Here is an 11,506-nt window from a genome sequence, read left to right as displayed (position 1 = left end):
CCCCACCCTCTGGGAACAGCCCGGTGCAGCCCCAGCCTACCCTGCGTGCAGATCTGGGGGCATGTGCCCCCATGCCCTCCCAGGTGTGTGCATAGCAGCAGCACTGGGAAGGGGGGCTAAACTGAGGGAGAGCTCGCACATGGCAGCTGCCACTGCTACTGGCTACTGGCTGAGGGTGGCAGCCCAGCGGCCAATCAGGAGAGGGAGCTGGAGTGGAGGGCAGGGAGATGAGGTGCCGCAATGTGCCATGTGGGGCTGGCAGGACCCGGTGCGTCCCTCCCCTGGGTAAGAGGCGAATGTGCCAGGGGAGACGGCACTGCGCCTTGGGGTGTGCTCCATCTCTGCCCACCTGCGAAGACCTTTCTAAGTACCCCTGGGGATATGTGTACCCCCAGTTGACAACCCCTGACCTAGTACATTGGGAACCTGATCTGAATTCAGATCAATCAGCAAGGAGACAGGGTAATTAGTAAAAATCTAATCTGTTTTTCCAATCAAATCTGGTGTTTAAGTATTGACTGATTTAAAATTGAAAGACATGAGAAGAAAGAAAAAGTGTGAATTGAAAGGCATGAGAAGAACAAAGAAGGACCTACGTGGCTATAAACTAAAAGGAATAAGATGGCCCAAAAGACAAACTGCAGTTAAACATTCCTTTCCTTTAGATGAAAAAGTGCCGTTATTGAAAGCAAATTCAAAAATAATTCCAGGAAAGGCACAACAGCACCAAAAAAAATACTTTAGACAGCCAGGTGCTCTTAACCATGAACACAAGGTGCTCTTAGATAGCAAGGTGCTTTTGACCATGAATGATGCGTGTCCCAGGAGCCAGGGGGTATGGTGGCAGCAGGAGCGCAGCAGTGGTGGGGGCCTGGCAGTGGTAAGCGGGGGAGCTCCTGCAGATGCCGCTGGCGCAGTTGGTGGCAGGGGGTGGTGGCGGGGTGGCGAGTGCCAACCAGGGATGGGCTACCACCTGCAGATGCCGCCAGCAGCATCGGCGGCGAACAGCGGGGATCGTGGACCGCCCAGACACCACTGGCGGTGTCAGAGACAGTGTGGTGAGCGGCGACCGCTTTGTTGTAGGGGGTGCACTGCCATGCTCAGGGGGTGCACATGCACCCGTGTGCACCCCCTATGCATCACACCTGCTCTTAACTGTTACCCAAGCAGTAACGGACAGACTGAGACCAACACAGGACACCACCACCTGCATCAAAGATTTCTGTAGGTAGGAAAAATTATTCCTGTAGGACTTAGATCCTGAAAAGTGCTGCTCAGAAGGCTAATTCGGTGAACATTAATTTCCCAACATAGAAAATGGTTCAATGTGAAATAAAATGTCCCCAAAAGAAGCTATTAAGCCACTTCAACAGAAATAGCAAAATTGGGCTTACAAGAAGCAATTACTTTGGGAAGCCCTAGAACTTTTCACAAGCATGCCTGACTCTCTGACAATTAATGTATTTATTCAACTCCCCAGATCGAAGCAGAAATGCTTATATTATTTTTCACAGGAATAAAGCAATGAAATTGATAATTAATAGATAAGAAAAAGCATTTTAAAAATTAAAGTACCTGAATCCACCAGAACGCTGATACTTGCACACACACCTCCCTCCCTGCCTGCCCGCCCCTGCGTACCTCTGTGAAGTCCGGGGCAAAGAATTAACTGATAAGGATTGTACAAATTCTGGGACATCATTGAAAGATACAGATAAATACCCAACATTAAGATTTGGAATGTTTTATTACAAAGGAGGTTCTGCCAGGCAGGTACCAAAAAGAATGGAGCAAATTAGAAAAAAATCAGTTGTCACTGTTAGATAAATCTAGAACCAAACTCTTCACCGTTAACTCCGGAGCCACAAATTTAAGTTATAATTCTAGAGTTTAAGTAGATCAGAAGACTTGGTCAATTGCCAGAAGGAGTGTTCTTCACCTGATAAAAGCAAACCGAAATGTGCTATAGCTTAGGATACAGAAATTCATTTTAACTCATACTTCACAAGTACTACCTGATGTCTTTCAGTGAACAGGTCAGATCATGGAACATAAAGTGACTCAATGCCCAAGCCACAAATATAAAGGAGGTATCACAGCAATACACCCTGTTGCTCCTGATGCAACTAACTTGCTCAACCATCAGCATGTAAAATTATAGTTGCTGCTCTGTATCTACACCAGCCATACAAAAGCAGGGGTGAATTCTGAATTTATGGTAATTAATACAACTTGCTCAGACTGAAGGTATTTTGCAGCTGAATAACGTGCTCAACAATATACCTCAAGTCACTGACAGGAAAAAGTCTTATTTACCAGATACAGACACACACACTGGGAAGTGACTATTACTCTCCAGCTGAGAAACAAACTGGAAAAAAGAGTCTCAGAAATTATTCACATCATACACTTCCCTTCCCTTAAGCCTGCTTTCCATTCCTGAGAAGCAGTTCTCCTTTTCCAATACAGTATGGAAACTACAGCTTATTGCATAATAACCAGAGAATGAAACCGTGTTGGGCACAGAAAGGGTTTGAACTATTAAATGTTTAGTATCAGGAAAAATTCTTAAATGATGATATTTAACTGAATCCTTCCTCAGGTTTTTTCAGTCTTTTCAAAACTAGTATGATGAAACTGTTTTACACTAGTACTTCTTTCCTGGCAGACTGTACATGCTGGCTTTGAAATGAAGGCAGATTTATTATGTGCTCAAGAAACTCAAGCACATGCCAGATTGTGACTAAAATAAAAATTATTTTAAACAATATACCTGTACAGTAAAACTTAAATAAGATGTGTATTAGCAAGAGTAAGATTTTTCCAGCTGGACAAAATTTAGTAATGGTATCGAAATATACATTTCCAACTTACATGTCATGGCACAGTAAGGCAGTCAAGGTAAAAAAATTAAAAATTTAAATAACATTTTACTTGTCACAAAAACAACTTAAAATGTTGCCTGTATCACCTTGGAAAACAAAAATAAACTAGAAAGCTTCAATTTTGTTCATGGGGATATGATTTTTAGGTCAGCACAGTTAGCTCACAAAACAGACTAGGTGGATGTATCCTCACTTTTTAATACTTTTTCAGCATTTCTAACATAAAAACTATTGTAACAAGGAAACAATTCTAGTTATAATATATTTTGTAAAAGATGTTTCATTCCCACAAGAGAGAAAGTGTTGTTTCTTTTGTCTGGTAAACAAAACCTAAACTTGTACACTAACAGACCTGACTTCACTGGGGCTATCACTTAAATAGTGACAAATGTGCAAGTATTTTTAGACTGATTAAGCACACCATCTCCTGCTCAGAGCTTACACCTTAAGGGCCCAATCATACAAAAAGAATGCCTTTGTTCAATTTATACAGGTAGAAATAGACCCAATAAATGCAGAGATATTTGCAGCTTTAGGGATCCTACAAAATAAGATCTTTTTCAAAGTGATAACAACCATCAACTAATATTTAAATCAAGGGGAGCTGAAGGCACTAAGCATTTTAGGAGGGACTAAATTAAAATTCCCTTTAAGTTAATAAACGTCCCTCCTGCAAAACAACACCCATTACTATCTATGGGCTTTGAAAAAAGCCCCAGGAATGCTTACCACGTTGCTGGACTGAGCCTTAAGAGGATCACATCTCAGTAAGTAGATGAGTATTCAACTTAAGTCAGTGATATTGTTTCACTGAATTATTACACGGATTTGTTTTTGCTTTAGTTTTTCAGTTGCTTCCATTTCTTAGCACTACCCTATGAAGTGGGCTGGAGTTTGCATTTTAATTGTATTTTAAGGAAATAAAAGGGGATTGATTCAGGAAATGTGCTCCAATCATAGACAAACAAATGAAAGAAGTCAATAATAGGGTTACCATACATCTGGTTTTTCCCAGACACGTCCTCTTTTTTCTCCCCCTGTGCTGCATCCAGGCTGGTTTTTAAAATAAGAGCAAATGTCCAGGGTTTTTTCCCCTCTTCCCCTGCTCTCCTAGGCTGGCTGCTTGGGACTGGGAGCAGCAGGCAAGGTGATTGGCTGTCGAGGGTCACATGCTCCCTGTGGGGGCCCAGGCAAGCCAGGGAGAGACAGGGAGAGCGAGCACGAGAGAGCAAGTGTGTGTGTACAACACAGGAGCTGCTTGGGCAGCAGGACTGGTGGGGGGTGGGGGTCTACAGATTGGGAGTGAGGGGCACCAGCAGAGCTGGGGGGCAGGGGGTGCGGGTTCAGAGTGCAGGAGCACTGGAAGGGCTGGGGAGCAGTGGGCTGCAGGTCAAGAGTGAGGGGCAGAGGCAGGGCACAAGTATAATCACTGCCCTTCTCACAATCATATGTCCTTCCCTCCACCCCCTCCCAGATGTCCTCTTTTTTGATGCTGGAAATATGGTAACCCTAACTTTCTCATCGATGCTCACTGTAGTCAAGTAGCTATCACATTTTTTAAGCAGAGCTAAAAAACATAAAATATTAAGAATTCTTATAGGGATGCATTTGGTAGCCGTGTTGGTCAGAGACAAAAAGGAATGCAAAACTCTAGAACTCTTGGTTCAGAGATGATACTTTTTATTAGACCAACTAAGAAATCACAAAAAAAAAATCTTTTTCTGCAAGCTTTTGGGCTCACACACCCTTCATCAGGCTCAGGGAAAATTAAAGATGGTAAAAAGTCCCCATAGGTAAGAAGTAAACTTCATTTTTGCACATAGGAAGCTGAAGATGGAAAACTGTCTCTCTGGGTCCATGAGAGTGTCTTTGTGAGTTGCTCTTTGCTGTGCAGATCAGGCAGTATTCTTTCCCTGGTGGTATCAGACAGCAGAAAGGCAGGGGGGCATAGAAATCTTCCTTGTTGTTCAGCAATGAACCAGAGTTCTAGAGTTTTGCAAGACTCCTTATATACACTTTCAAAACGATGAAATCAGTACACATCAGTTTAAGTCTATATACACAGTATTCAGCAGATATCAGAAAAACAATATTAATTTCACTATTAGTAAATGGACTAACCAAACATTATTTTTCTTGAGTGCTGGTTTGTTACTGTATGAGACAAAAGCATTAAGAGCATCTGCTCCATTGTACTATCAACCTAAAACAAAGGACAGTCAAGTAAGATAAGCAAGAACCAGCACTGGAATAAGCAAGAATTTGACAAAATAGATAGAACAAGTTCCTTAATAACTTCTGAAATAATGTTATAGTCAGGAATCTGGTTTTCTGTTTTGTGCAGAAAAACACAGAAAAACCTGGATTTTCCCCTTTAAAGTGGGAAACTGCTGGTAAGGAACAAGCCATGGGCAGGGGGCAGCGGGAAGGCATGGCCAAGCCACTGTGGGGCACTGCCCAGCTGTGGAGCTGTGGCTTCCCTGTGCCTCCACCAACAGGGGCTGAGGCTGAGTCTGGGGCCCTCTCTCGTGCCCAGATCCTGATCCCGTGGGAAGGGAGGAAGGGGAGGAGGTGCCAGGCCCCCCTGAGCAGTCAGGCAAGTCCTTCCCGTCACAGCACCAAGACTCCCAGCTGTGCAGTGGGTCTGCCTGACCCCACTACAGCAGTTCAGGCAGAGTGACAGGCTCCCTGAGCCTCCCACCACTCTTCTGCCACTGCAGCCTGAACCTGGCAGGCTCCTCCCTGCTGCTGAGCTAGCCCTTCCCCAGCTCACCCTGGGAGAAAGGTATCTGGTTCCAGCAAGGCAACCTCCTCCTGGTATGCTGCATCCTTACCGCTCTCACACATGGCACTGGGGCCACTGCGGGCCTGGCTCAGGCCTAAGACAAGGCTCAGCATGTGGTTAGCTGAGCCTGAGGAAGCAGCATAGCAGCTGGAGTGGGCAGCGCTGAGTCTGAGGAATTGATGCCAGCCCCTCGCATGATGAGTGCAGCCCCAGGGCATTCCTGGAGGGTGGTGGCACAGCAGGGATTGTGTGGGCAGCATTAGGGCTGCAACAGCAGCAAGCAGAAGGCTTCTCACCATGCCAGTCATGGCAACTTGGCTGGCATGAGGCTCCTGGTGGTGGCAGTACTGAGTCTTCCCACTCCACTGCTTCTGAGTTGGGTCCTGCCCACTGGGCTGTGGAGGCAGCTCCTGCCTGGTGCTGGTCTGGGCCGGATGCAGCCCCATACTCCACTGTCAGAACAGATATCTGGGGGGACACAGCCCCCCCATATCCTCATGATGTGTTGTCAGTGGTATGACCTATGCCCACATATCCCCTGCCTCACCGACACACCTCCACTTCCTCACACACTGGGGGCCTGGAGGCAGCTGGGGGCTTCCTCCAGCTGGGCTGGGTGGGACAAGGGGCTATGGGTTGGGAGTGAGGAACACCAGCAGGGCCAGGGAGCTGCAGGCCGGAAGTGAGGGGCATTGGCATGACCGGGGGGACAAACAGGGACTCTTGGGTCAGGAGTGAGGGGCACTGGCAGGGCTGGATGCTGTGGCTTGGGAGTAAAGGGCAATGGGAGGGGCAGGGGCAATGGCACTGGCATAAAAGGGCTGCTCAGCACCACAAAGCAGCAGAAGGGACAGATGCAGCTGGACCTGCATCCTGATGAGCAAAGGGGGCAGGGGGAGCTCTGATTTTCCATGATAAAAAAAAAACCCAAAATCAAATGTCAAAACATATAGGTATTTAGAATTTATTTTATTATTAATGACTGAGGCACTGGTAGGCTTTCAATTTGCTTTAAAATTGTAAATATATCAATAAAGCATTGTGTTCAACTGATACCTATATAGTGGTGTTGCATTTTAACCGCAGAAATATGTGGATTTTGGAAGGATTTTAAATCAGATAGTTTTGGATTTTTTTTCTTAATCAGAGAAAACCAGGCCAAGGTCCTAATACACTCTAAGGCAAGGTCTATGACAAACTTGGTCATAATACACTCCAAGGCAGGCCTGAGTCAAGTACACTAGTATTCTTAGCTCAACAGGACAGTGATTTGGGAGGACAGTGTTGCATATTCTTTAGCGTGGACTATTTTTCCAATTGAATTTACTGGTGACAGCCCAATAAACAACTGAAGTCACATATTCTCTCTCCTCTCAATAGCCAAGATTTATCTGTCTACGACCAATTCTCTCTCCCCTACATGCTTCCTTAGCTCCTCCAATTCTAGACTTCTACTCACACCTGTCAAACTCCTTTTTTTATTTCTCAATACCAGATAATTGGTCCTTCTTTTCTAGACCCCACCACCTGTGATGGTCTCTATGCCTCTCTTCAAACCCCCACCTCATTAGCAATATATATTCCTAAGCTTCTTCTCAGGATACAACAAATCTTACTTAGCAAGACATTCTATTTCCCATAAGTCTCTATTTTGCACCTTCTAATAGCCACTGTACTGTATCCCACCCTGGTTCAACAATACCTGCAAATGCTGCCATTATGAAATATGTATTTTTATTAGACTCTAAGTAACTAAAATTTTATGTTATTTTTTAAAGTGTATAAAAAGCTAAATAATGAAATTGTCCCAGAGAAATCTTCTTAATAAAAACTTAGGACACTGTTATGGAAAAACAGTCAAATTGAAAACAACCAACCTGTGCCTTCCTCATATAAGCTAATGGTTCCTTCATTTGCTCAGCGGGAGCCGCTGGATGACAGGGAGAAGGGAACCTTGAAAGAAAAGTTTTAAATGTTCAGATTATTATTTGAATTCATTAACGTCTCTTGCTCTTCAGGGAAACCTAAACATTATTTTTTCTCATCTTTTTTAATCATGTTTAGAAACAGTATAGCAACATATACAGCAGTCATTTGAAACCCCTGATCAGACTTTAAATTTTAAAAAAATGTTATCAATTAGCAAATGCCCATAATTTATCTGCATACTCTTAATTCAGGAAAAAAACCACTTAACAACATTATAGATTTCAGTCATGGTTGAACTATGCCTACTTTTTGTTTTTCAGAGAGGACCATAAATAATAATGTTGTGTATGGCAATACAAACTTGAAGAACAGGAAAGCATCACATAAAAACATACTCTTCTCATCCTCTGAAGTATCGCAGATGTATAACAAAAATGCAAAATAAATATTCGAAGCTTTAGCTAAGAATGTTAATATAAAATTGAAAGTTCAAAAGAAGTTGCCACATTTCAAGTATTTAAAACAAATGAAACAACTTTATCATTAAAATCACTTCAGAATTAATCTTTATAGCCATTTGGAATTTTTTCCCTTTCAGGAAATAATATTTCTTCAATAAAGTCATTCATTAACTTAATAAGTTTACACTTCAAATAGTTATTGAACATATATACAAGTAGCCAGTAAAGCTTCAAGGCATTTATCTAACTGATCTGGAATCTTCAGCTATGAAATGCATAACAGTAAAACACAAAAGCTGAAAGAAGAGCATCTGGTTGGAATAAAGAACACAAAATGTAAGTTACAAATACCAAGGAACATGCTGAAGAAATAGGATAAACAATCAAATCCTGCAAATGCATTAGTAAAGTAATAAAAAGTTAAAATGTAAAGGTATTAAAGAATTTGGGTTTGGATAGGGATGATCCTGCCATGGGCAGGAGGCTGAGCTAGATGATTTCTGGAGGCCCCTTACAACCCTACTTCTAGACAATTCTATGAAATGCTATTTAAAGATGAGAAAAATAGCCCCAAAAATAACTCAATTAATAAAACTTGGAAAAATTCAAGTGACAATACCAAATCAGCTGAACAGAATGCAAGGTATGTTCAAATGGAATGCAAGCAAAAAATATTGAATAAGAAACTAGTGTTGTCCCCGTGGAGAAATACCTACAGATTTACTATAACTTTTATCATGACTTCAATGAAGGCAAGAACATTGAAGTTCTAGGACACAAGTCATGTTTCTACTTCTGTGTCCCTTATCTGTATTATCATAGTGCCTTGACAGCTGAAACAAGACAGACAGGATTTCAAGATGCTACAGAATGATATTGGTTGGGAACAAATTCACTACTGCTGAGGGTGAGAGGTGTCCACTGTCCACACATCCCAGGTAGAACAGTCACCTTTTAGGTCTTGAAGTGCTGTGGCTCTGACACCAGGGAGCAGGGATAAAGACCCAGTCCAGCATACCTTGTTGGAGTGAGTGATGGTGGGGAGTGCTTGCACCCATGCTTGAAAGGGTACGCTGAAGTAGGTGAGTGAGGTGCATGAGGACACAGCTGGTGTTTACAAAGACAGCTTTTAAAGAAGAAGCAGTAGAAAGGGAGCTCATTGATAAAAAGTGCCAACAAAAGGTAAAACAAGGTGGCAGCAGAATTCTGGCTGTGGAACAATACAGCATGGGATGCTTGGAGAAACAACCAGGCCTACATCATGGTAAGCTTGGTGTCAACAGGTAGCACAAACTCTGTGAAGCAGTTCAAAAGAGTACCTGGTTTTCCAGGTATTTTTTTTTAATCATTCCAGGCAGCTTTAAACCAGTTAAACAGGCTTCTATGCATGGCCATTTCATATTTAAACTGCACTGAAGCCAGTCTAAGTGTTATATGTGTCCATATCCAAAGTGGCACTGAGGTGACTTCTAAATGACTAGGTCTCCAAGCACTACCTTACTTCACACAGTCAATGAACCTACTTTTGTAAAACACCATCTTAGCAAAGAGGAGAAGACCCCATTCTCCTTTTGCCCAGGACTTTATTAAGTAGGGCATTTGCCTGGGAAATGGGAGACCTGGGTTAAAAACACTTCTCACCTCCACCAGGGTTTGAACCCATAATTCCACTTCCCAGAAAACTGCCTTAAGCCCCAGGCTATGAACCAATAAAACAAATCACAATGTTAATAGATAACTAATTTTTAAAAAGTGAATTTCATGAGATGTTTTCAAGTGTTCATTTGCTGTCCTTGGCTCTTTTTTTTTTTTTTTTAAATAAACTGAAAAAGAAACTGTAGATCAGAAACACATTAGATACTCCTCACATGACAGGCACATTACTGGATAACACTAACATACTAGTCTCAGATAAGAACACATGATTCAAAAGGAAACTTTACACATAACACCTTTATTATAAAAATAATGAATAGAAAACTCACACATTGAGTTCACTGTAAACAGCATTCTGAAGCTTCTTTTCCCATCCTGTTAAAATAATAATAATTATAAAATCATGTTGGTGTTCACTCCTGAAACAATTTTGACCTTGTTACGTAAAGCATGAATGAAGGGGGTGTTTTAAAAACCACTCAAGTTTGTTGTGCTTCTTTCAAATTAGCATTTACTTAAGTTCTCTCCATCTTTTTCAAGCTATGCCCAAGTTATGAATTAAAGAAAAACTGCATTTAGAGACTGCTGAAAGAGTGAAGACCAAAGTTAAAGGTTGCTCCCACAGAAATCATATGCTTCCAAATAACACTAAACACTCTTTTTATCTTAACCTTGAATATTACAAGATACTACTCTATCTTGACTATACATCATTGGAACCAATGCTGACAGACATAGGATTAGGTATGTTTCCAGTTCAGCACATGCTAAGGTACTTTGCATGAATTTGGGAATAAGGACCTAATAATGCCTCAAAAGTTGGATCCTTATATGGGAGTCTTAATTACGCCACTGGGATTTGGTTTGCAGTGGCATAATTAAGATGGGATGAAAGACATAACCGTCTTGGATGCCAATAGGGACAGGGGACAAAAACAAAAACCAGCTTTTTGTTACCCCTGTATACAGCAGCTGCCCAGGCACCTGACCACATTCTTACACTGCTGACACTTTGTGCGTCTGATAACCTCTTTGCATTATCTGGCGTAAATGACAGGACTGGGCAAGGGCTAGACAACTGTGCACAAATACGGTGCATCTAGATGAGATACTGCAATGTCACAGAGACACATCCAAGATAGCGTTGAAGACAGCTGAGGTAACAACAGCAATGTATTTAGTGCAGAATTCTGCCCAGGCTAATTAGCCATGCTGAGAAACAAACCATCTATTTTTTGAGGAAACGCAGAGGTCTCTCTTTCTCTCTCTTCACATACATACACATGTGGGTGTACAGTGAGGTGAGGGCAGCACAGCAACCGGACTCCGCTTCCTCGCAGCCCCCATGATGGTGGCAGCTCACTCTGCCTGGCTACTAAAGGTGCACCAATATATCAGTTAGCACCAGTAAAATGAAAATTGACATTATCGGCAATCAGCTTCTTTTGGCTGATGTAGCCAATAACGTCACCAAAAAATGCCGCAAAGATACGCGCAGTCTTAGCATGCACACGGCTAGGAATGCAGCCCAGCAGCTTGGAGAGCAGCATTTGGCTGGTAAGTCTGTGTGGGAAAGAAGGAGCATGGGTGGGGCAGATTGAGGGCCTCACAGTAAGGGAGGGAGTGGGGCTGCGGCAAGAGCAGGCATTGCCCAGTCGGGACGAAGCGGGGTGACTCCCCACTGCTGTGCAACCCCCCCCCCCGAAAAGACATGGGGGCCACATGCCCCCCGATTTGTGCATGGGGTGAGGGCAGGCTGCCTGCTGCGGACTTGGAGCCAGGGGCTGCAC

At 43.0% G+C, this 11,506-nt stretch overlaps 1 protein-coding gene across 1 annotated transcript in view; it reads right to left on the bottom strand.

Moving 5' to 3' along the window:
- Positions 1–11,506, bottom strand: part of TBC1D19 (TBC1 domain family member 19) — a 181,569-nt gene that overhangs the window by 136,073 nt on the left and 33,990 nt on the right. The window contains exons 3-4 of the mRNA XM_019526444.1: positions 10,046–10,091; positions 7,548–7,623 (exon numbers count right to left, since the gene is read on the bottom strand). Coding sequence (XP_019381989.1) covers positions 7,548–7,623; positions 10,046–10,091 — 122 coding nt within the window. The remainder of the gene's footprint in view (positions 1–7,547; positions 7,624–10,045; positions 10,092–11,506) is intronic.

The sequence above is a fragment of the Gavialis gangeticus genome, unplaced genomic scaffold (genome assembly GCF_001723915.1).
Source record: "Gavialis gangeticus isolate Ggan-Ray unplaced genomic scaffold, GavGan_comp1, whole genome shotgun sequence".
NCBI lineage: Eukaryota > Metazoa > Chordata > Crocodylia > Gavialidae > Gavialis > Gavialis gangeticus.
The sequence above is the reverse complement of the archived record's forward strand: the minus strand, read 5'-3'. Positions and strand labels throughout refer to the sequence as shown.